General features: G+C 41.0%; 1 protein-coding gene across 1 annotated transcript; it reads left to right on the forward strand.

Annotated features, from left to right (window-relative positions):
- The first annotated feature begins 1,013 nt into the window (after window positions 1-1,013).
- On the forward strand, window positions 1,014-4,484 carry LOC113067467 (epithelial membrane protein 1). Its single transcript, XM_026239889.1, has 5 exons — window positions 1,014-1,162; window positions 1,849-1,928; window positions 2,739-2,844; window positions 3,499-3,639; window positions 3,715-4,484. The coding sequence occupies exons 2-5, from the start codon at window positions 1,851-1,853 to the stop codon at window positions 3,873-3,875; spliced, it is 486 nt and encodes a 161-aa protein (XP_026095674.1). The 5' UTR covers window positions 1,014-1,162; window positions 1,849-1,850; the 3' UTR covers window positions 3,876-4,484.
- The last annotated feature ends 4,870 nt before the right edge of the window (window positions 4,485-9,354 follow it).

Genomic DNA, 9,354 nt, shown 5'->3' on the forward strand with positions numbered 1-9,354 from the left:
CATCGCTCAAGAAACAATTCACTCACTTTAAATCTGTCCCGAATCTAGAGTTTCACAGTTTTCTAAAAACACTAAAGATTAGGATATTTAAATCACACGATATCATGTTTCTAATAAATGTGTCTAGTTCTCTAGTAGAAATATCCAAACTTTTTAAAATCGAGATGCAAGGGGCAAACAAGAGGTAAAGATGACAGAAGCCCAGAAGTCTTGCTTCTTTCTGAGAAACAATCCTAAGAGAAGTGAGGAGCGAGTGTCTGTCAGTGGGCTCAGAAGTATGAACAAGTTTTCTCTTCAGATTGAGCTGATGTTTTAGACCCAATGGTGAACTCACTCAGTTTGGATCATTTTGTCAGGAAACCAGCTAAACAGTTGCATGTGTCAGTCCAGTGGTGTATGAATCACAGCAGTCTCTCTATCGTCTCATGTTCTTCAGCTGGAACTGATTGAGATCCAGCCAGTGAAGCTCCCACTCTCTCTCTGTGTGTGAGTGTGAGTATGTGTGTGTGTGTGTGTCTGTGAGTGTGTGTGAACTTGTTTTGGACCAAATGTCCTCGTGTCTATTGTGAAACACTTCTCAGTAAAGCCACTAGTTAAACATCTGACTGCTCCTTACTGGTTACAATGGCTAGGAAATCAACCAGCGCATGTGTTTGATGTTAAATCTAGAGTTAAATATTGTTAACCTGATAGAAACGTGGAAGTCTAATCAGTGTTTGTGTGTGTGTGTGTGGCTGATGTGAGTGATGGTCTGTCAGAGGGTGTGGAGCGTCTGCATTCACAGAGTGTTTACCCATGAATCACACACACACAGAGTTTGGAGGGAAGAACACACAGCTCTAGTGTTTTTGTGTGTGTGTGTGTGTGTGTGTGTGTGTGTGTGTGTGTGAGCCAGCAAACGGTTAAGTTATCTTTCACAGAGTTTTCACAGAGCCGGAGGGAGAAGGGCTTGTCAGGACCTTCCCAAACGCCACACCCTTATACAGACACACACACTGCAGGAATTAGTGTGAGGGGCGGGGCCATGGGTGGGGCTAGGGGCGGGGCCATCGGAGGGCAGCTGCACTGATAGTTGAGTGTAAAGATCTTCAGTCACACACACATCACATCTGGAAGTGTGAAGCTGCTCTCATCCACTCATCGGCCTTCTGTTACTCCACAGGTAAGATCTGAGCTCCTCGTCTGTCTTGACTTCGAGGGTCTGTGTGAGTGTGTGAGAGTGTGTATTAGGCAGTCAGATGACTGTGTTTGGTCAATGAGGTGCTCAGCTGTTCTTCTTCTGTGTAAATATGATAAATCCTGAGAAACATGGAGAATTGAGTGACCCTAACTAAGCAAGCCAGAGGCGACAGCGGCAAGGAACCGAAACTCCATCGGTGACAGAATGGAGAAAAAAACCTTGGGAGAAACCAGGCTCAGTTGGGGGTCAGTTCTCCTCTGACCAGACGAAACCAGTAGTTCAATTCCAGGCTGCAGCAAAGTCAGATTGTGCAGAAGAATCATCTGTTTCCTGTGGTCTTGTGCTGTGAGTGTGTCTGAAGAGGGCTGAGAGGAGGGATGCTTGCTTCAGGGAGTGGCATTTTGTGCAATGCTGAGACAAGTTTCAACTCATCGAGCTGAGAAAACACTGGATCCACTCATTCAGAGCTGCTGCACACACACACACACACGTCACGCACAGTCAGTTCAATCTAACCTCTTACTAAGTTTGTTTAAGCTCTACAGAAGATAAAGTCGTTACTCAGATCACTGGGTTCCAGTGTTGTTCTGATCTGACAAGACTCAGTGCACTCATGTGGATTGTATCACTAAATATTAATATTTCTGTTTTCTCTCTCTCTCCGTCAGTCATGTTGATCTTACTCGCTGCCATCTTCCTTCTCCACATCGCCTGCATCTGTCTGCTGCTGGCCGCCACCATTCATAACGTGAGTGACACGCATCACAGCATGTGGGCGGGGCTTCCCTCATGCACTCATTAATTATTCATTAAGTCCTGATCAAACACCTTACCTCAGCTTTATCCAGGCAAGATCCTCACAGATTAGGACATGCGTCACTCGCAGTAATGCAGTCTGAGCACGATCACATCCACGTAGTGCAGTGTTTGGAAACTGTGGGAAAACTACGCACAAAATCAATAATTATAAAAATCTAATAATTATAAAAAATAAAATAAGACAAAACAATATATATATATATATATATATATATATATATATATATAATGTTAACTGACCTTCACACTAAAGATATTTAAAGCTTCTGGAACTCGCTGCTAAATCATTATGGATTAACATACCGAATTGTCACGTTTATTATTATATATAATATACTATGTGGACACACTTTATTTTAAGGTCCAATTCTTGCTATTAAAAACATAATCTGTTTCCTCAATAAACTCCTAATTCGCTGCCTATTAATAATTAGTAAGGCAGTTGTTATCTGACTGGGATAAGGCATGCAGAATATGTGCTTTATCCGCCTTACTTTTCCCATTAGTAAATTGAATGTGTCTGGCTTCCGGTCTCATCCGCGTCCAGCTAGTTTTAGTCATACGAAACAGTTCCACATTGGTGTGTGTAACCATAATATTTGAATGTTTAATATTAATTATGAACAGACTGGTTTGTAGTGCAAAGAATAGACAAATATGACTTCAGATTTCAGGAGAAAGGCATAGACCGTCCATGTTTCTCATTCATGCTAATATAGTCGTGTGTGTGTGTGTGCAGGCCTGGTGGATGACCGACACGATGTCCACTGATATTTGGTCTCGCTGGATACTGACTCCTGCTGGAAACTGGAACTACACTGATATTCCTGCTTTATATCCTAAAGGTCAGAAGACGGACATTAATTAGTTATCGTTCATTAATCTGTGTCACACTGTGCCAAACAATCTCACAGCTCTGAAATTAGTCTTTACTCATCTTCAAAAAACATATAAAGATCAACTTATACTAGCACTTACCTTTTCTTGTCTTTCATATTCTTATATATATGTATATAAAATGTGTTATGTGTACTAGACTAACTGAGACTTGTCATGGCACTTGTATTCTGTTGTTGTTCTCTTGTTGACCTGACTGCTTCTATTGTTCTCATTTGTAAGTCGCTTTGGATAAAAGCATCTGCTAAATGATTAAATGTAATGTAAATCTCATTCTAGTCTGCAAAGAGTTTGGTAATAAGCACTACTTCTCAAAGTCGGCTTTAATGCTTCTTTACCTCACAGCAGCACACATGTACTGTTTTTGAACTGTCATTTTACATCTTATCTTTATGTATTTATTTGAAGTGGTTCTTGAAAGTCTTAGTTCTCCCAAAAATGTGCCTGTTCTACTCACCATGGAGGCATCCGAGGTGTATATGACTTTCTCCCGGAACCGAATGGTGACATGTTTTAGTGTATATCTGATAGGATGTCTCGGGGGGGAGCAGAACACAGTCTTCTTCAGACGCTCAGGTGTTGGTCTGTCGTGTGTGTTTCAGAGTATCTGCAGGCGGTCCAGGCCAGCTCTGTGCTCGCATGCATCTTCTGCATCCTGGGCCTGTTCGTGTTCGTGGCTCAGCTCTACACACTACCTAAAGGGAAGCGCTTCCTGTTCACCGGAGCATTCCAGCTGCTGGCCTGTACGTGTAACACTCACACACACACACACACACACTCACACACCTCTCTCTGAAGACTGTGTCTGTGCTCCTCAGGGCTGTGCATCATGATCGCGGCCTCCATCTACACAGAGATCTTCCATAAAGACAAGGACCCGGGCTGGTACGGAGCCTCCTTCATCCTGGCCTGGATCTCCGTCTGTCTCACCTTCATCTCCTGCATCACCTACTTCGTCCTGCGCAAGAAGACGGCGTGAAGAGCACACACATCAGCAGATGTTCAAACACTCGCCAGATGATGATCCTCTGATCTCAGACCTGCTCGCCTCGGCCTCCAGTGTCTCAGATCAACATTATATAGCTGAATGTAATCTTAGTGAGAGTCCGTGTCCAAATATGTTATGGTTTTGTTGTAAATGTCATGTTTTCTCAATATTTTAATGCTAGTCATTGGTGCGGGCTGTTTTACGGTCATGTGACACGCACGACAAGCCCAGTTTAGCACTGTTACGGATGATTATTATAATACACTACCTGACTGTTTGTTTCTGTGTTCATCATGTGTCCTGTACTATCCATCTGATCCACCCATGCTGTCACTGCAAATATCATCACCATCACAACTTCAAATAATGACTTGATTTGATTATGATCTTGCTCTTTTAAGTTAAATCACCTCACAATACATGTTAACCAACAACGTGCGCTGAGTTGGTAATCATCCTTTGTTTTAGTGATCAAGTCTTGTCATCACTTAAGAAATTCTGAAGACAAAATATATTTTTCAAATAAATAAATAAAAGACATATATGCTGAACATTTCTATTTTATTTGAAAGTAAAGCAGCTGAATGATAATCAGTTCAATATTGTGTGCGATGTCAGTTTTATATTAGAATATAATGTGTTTCTGAATTAAAAATCTATTCCACAACCCAATATATGTAGAAAACAGTATCATGATTTTAGCATGCTTTATCAATTTTCACAATTTAAACTTAAGACTGAAAATGTAGAAGATATTATTAAAGTTTTAAGCTTGAATGAATCTAAAGTGATCATCATATGGGGCCAGACAGTAAATGTCCCCAAGTAGAAAAATCTCCAGCATTTATTTCACTCAATTTGCTGTCAAGAAAAATGTATTAATGCTGATAACTTGCAATACACTTCTATTTTCATGAAGACTTGGCATTCAGATTGAGCTGAGCACCTGAACTGAAGCCAGACGTGCTTTAATAGACAAAAACAGAGCCAAGAATAATCAGACCATGCTGTAAGCACAGCTCAGTGGAGACAGAAGAGAGGGGCGTGGCCATACAGAATGGGCGGGGCTGTGTGTAAGAGGGGTGGGGCATGAGCCTTGTCCAAATACACACACTTGCAGTCCTTGCACTTGACTACTTGATTACTTCTATGATGGAGTTCCTGTGTTTGTTTTCATCACCTGATGGGACACACTTATTGTATTGAAAAATGCAAGTGTTTACATAGCTTTATTTTAGCAATACTTTACATTTTAAAATCAACTTCTAAATGTCTGTTCAGCAGTCCCTTTACCATGACAATTTTAATTTGTGATGCTTCTAATTAAATTCCTAATGTTGTAAAAAAATAAATATACTACTCTATGGAGCAATAAAACATGTAGCACTTTGTTTAACTACCAAATTATATGTAATATCTTATTATTATTAATATTAACTTACATGGGAATGGTTTCCATTACCTCTTGGCAAAAAGCCTCGTGATTTATTTCCACAAGATGATGCATGACGGGATAGACTTAGCCTTGAATACTGCTGCAGATTGGCATTTGAGAGAGTGTGGATCTAGTGTGTGTTAAGGGCACTGCTCTTAGATTTTTTTAGGATCTGGACAGTCTTGCACACTTCCTTCCTGTAAAACGCACACGCTTTCAAGTGACCAAGAGCATAAGTGTGGGTATTTGGACAAGACAATGGTGAAAGAGAGTCAAGGCAAGAGGTGAGGGGTGGTGCTATGTGGATGTTGCATGGGGCAGAGGGGTGGGGTTAGGGAGGAAAAACCTTGGCAGAAACCAGGCTCAGTTGGGGTCAGTTCTCCTCTGACCAGACGAAACCAGTAGTTCAATTCCAGGCTGCAGCAAAGTCAGATTGTGCAGAAGAATCATCTGTTTCCTGTGGTCTTGTCCTGGTGGTCCTCTGAGACAAGGTCTTTACAGGGGATCTGTATCTGGGCTCTAGTTGTCCTGGTCTCCGCTGTCTTTCAGTAAAGTATGAGCATGTACAGCACTCAATACTTAGTTGTGTCTCTTTTGTCTGAATGATTGCAGCAATGCGGCGTGGCATGGAGTGGATCAGTCTGTGGCACTGCTCAGGTGTTATGAGAGACCAGGTGTCTCTGATAGTGGCCTTCAGCTCTTCTGCATTCTTGGGTCTGGCATATCACATCTTCCTCTTCACAATACCACACAGATTCTCTCTGGGGTTAAGGTCAGGTGAGTCTGCTGGCCAATTAAGAACAGGGACACCATGGTCCTTAAACCAGGTACTGGAAGCTTTGGCTCTGTGTGCAGGTGCAGAGTCCTGTTGGAGAATGAAATCTGCATCTCCATAAAGTTGGTCAGCAGCAGGAAGCATGTGATCTAAAACTTCCTGGTATACAGCTGTGTTGACCTTTGACCTCAGAAAACACAGTGGACCAACACCAGCAGATGACATGGCAGCCCAAACCATCACTGACTGTGGAAACTTTACACTGGACCTCAAGCAACGAGGATCGTGTTCCTCTCCTCTCTTCCTCCAGACTCTGGGACCCTGATATCCAAAGGAAATGCTAAATTTACTTTCATCAGAGAACATAACTGTGGTCCACTCAGCAGCAGTCCAGTCCTTTCTGAAGCGAGACGCTTCTGACGCTGTCTGTTGTTCAAGAGTGGCTTGACACAAGGAATGCGAAGCTGAAACCCATGTCTTGCATACGTCTGTGTGTAGTGGTTCTTGAAGCACTGGCTCCAGCTGCAGTCCACTCTTAGTGAATCTCCCCCACATTTCTGAATGGGTTTTGTTTCTCAATCCTCTCCAGGGTGCGGTTATCTCTATTGCTTATACACTTGTTTCTACCACATCTTTTCCTTCCCTTCACTTCTCTATTAATGTGCTTGGACACAGAGCTCTGTGAACAGCCAGCCTCTTTTGCAATTACCTTCTGTGTCTTGTCCTCCTTGTGCAAGGTGTCAGTGGTCATCTTTTGGACAACTGTCGGGTCAGCAGTGTTCCCCATGATTGTGTATCCTACAGAACTAGACTGAGAGAACATTTAAAGGCTTTGCAGGTGTTTTGAGTTAATTAGCTGATTAGAGTGTGGCACCAGGTGTCTTCGATATTGAACCTTTTCACAATATTCTAATTTTCTGAGATACTGAATTTGGGATTTTCCTTAATTGTTAGTTATAATCATCAAACTTAAAATAAATAAACATCTGAAATATATCAGTCTGTGTGTAATGAATGAATATAATATGCAAGTTTCACTTTTTAAATGGAATTAGTGAAATAAATCAACTTTTTGATGTACACATGTACATTTCTCTATTATGCCAAAAATCACTAGGATATTAAGATCATGTTCCATGAGGATATTTTGTAAATCTTCTACTGTAAATATATCAAAACTTAATTTTTGATTAGTAATATGCATTGCTAACAACTTCATTTGAACAACTTTAAAGATGATTTTCTCCATATTTAGATGTTTTTGCTCCCTCAGATTCCAGATTTTCAAACAGTGTATCTCAGACAAATATTGTCGTCCGAACAATCCACACATCAATGGAGAGATCATTTATTCAGCTCTCGGATGATCTAATTTTTATAGGTTTGTGGTCCAGGCTCACACATTGCTTGAATGTTTAAATTGACCTGGTTTAAACATGATGATGCAGCTATGGACAGATTTCGTCAAATATCCCGTGCTGGGACATCAGCAGTCCTAGGTCTATCATATACTAGACAACGTCTGCAGACTTACATGCAGTGTATTCTAGCCTTCACACATACACACTGAGACACATCGTACTCACTTGAAGGCCCACGAGTATCTGTAACCAGCCCTGAGAGAGCGACAGAGAGCCACAGCTGAGGAGATACAGACAGGACAGAAGCATGTGTGTGTGTGTGTGTGTGTGCACAAGTGCTTCAGCAGAGACCCACTGTGTGTGTGTGTGTCAATTGCCTATTAGTGATGCAGGCGTGAGAGCCATGAAACGGTGTCTCTTCTCATCTGAAACAGACAGACATCACATCAGCAGTAAAGCAGAGGTTTCCCTGAAGAGAATAATATCCTGACAAACCTTCATCTTCAGAAGGACGTGATCCTGATCTCCAGCCCAGTCTGAAGTCTGTCCAGTACCTGATCACATCTGAAATACAGTCTCACACAGCACTTTAAAGCTGTAGAAGAGTCCTGTATATCACAGTCAGGGTCGGGAAGCTCACTTTGGAGATGTAATAGGTTACAGGTTACAAGTTACCCAAGTAGAATTAATGTAACTGTTTCAATCACTTTATTAAAGTAACTGATCACTTGCGATTACGTTTCTAATGTTAATCATGTTCAAGCAGAACTCAACACTCATTCCAGCTAGACTTTCACAATCCTTCCTGAATTTACTGTCAATGAATCATCGAAGTGTGCTTAAAAAGACCAAACTCAGCAAACACATTACTAAATAATAAAGCTTACTATGTACAGTCAAGCAGATGAGCCTAGAATAAGAACACAGCACATTTAATTACACACACTGTTTCCTCCCATAGAGAACCATTATAAGCCCTTAATAAAGCTTAATGTTTAAAGGGTTTTTGACAATACCAAGCTCAATCACTCAATATGAATGTGTAATTACATGCGTTGTGCTCTTATTCTGGACTGCTTTATTAATAATGTGTTCACTGAGTTTGGTGTGTTCTTCAAGTTAAGGGTCTTGTCACACAGAAGATGCAGAAGTGAAACAGTGAGGCGGAGGAGGTGACCCTTGACCCCTGGCCTCGGGGGAGATGTTCTCCTCACAGGAAGTGGTCATCACCAGTCTCCGACAGAGACGTCGAGCACCGGGGCTTGGTTCAGGATTCTTTGATGAATTAAAAGTTAAAAAGAACAGCATTTACAAATATACACTACTGTTCAAAAGCTTGAGGTCAGTATTTTTTATGTTTAAAGAAATTCATTTTTATTCATCAAGGAATTGTTAAATTGATAGAAACAGTGACAGTAAAGACTGATATTGTTAGAAAACATCTCTAATTTAAGTAAATGTTGTTCTTTTCAGCTTTTTATCAATGAACCCCAGAAATATCACAGTTTCCAAAAACAAAATATTATGCAGCACAACTGTGTTCAACATTGATAATACATTGATAAATAAAATGTTTCTTGAGCAGTAAATGATCATATTATTCTGATTTCTGAAGATCATGTGACACTGAAGACTGGAGGAATGATGCTGAAAATACAGCGGAGCATCACAGAAATACATTACACTTTAACACAGATTCACTCAGAAAACAGATGATTTACTCTGGAATAATATATTAAATTATTAGTGTTATTTTCTGTATTTTTGATCATACAGATGCAGGCGTGATGAGCAGAAGAGACTTTCATTAGTTAATACAGTAAAGACGGTCTACACGTCACACGACAGGCCTGCAGGGACACAGCTGGGCTTCATTAACTAGACCTGCATCAACACATC

This window comes from Carassius auratus, linkage group LG28B (genome assembly GCF_003368295.1).
Source record: "Carassius auratus strain Wakin linkage group LG28B, ASM336829v1, whole genome shotgun sequence".
NCBI lineage: Eukaryota > Metazoa > Chordata > Actinopteri > Cypriniformes > Cyprinidae > Carassius > Carassius auratus.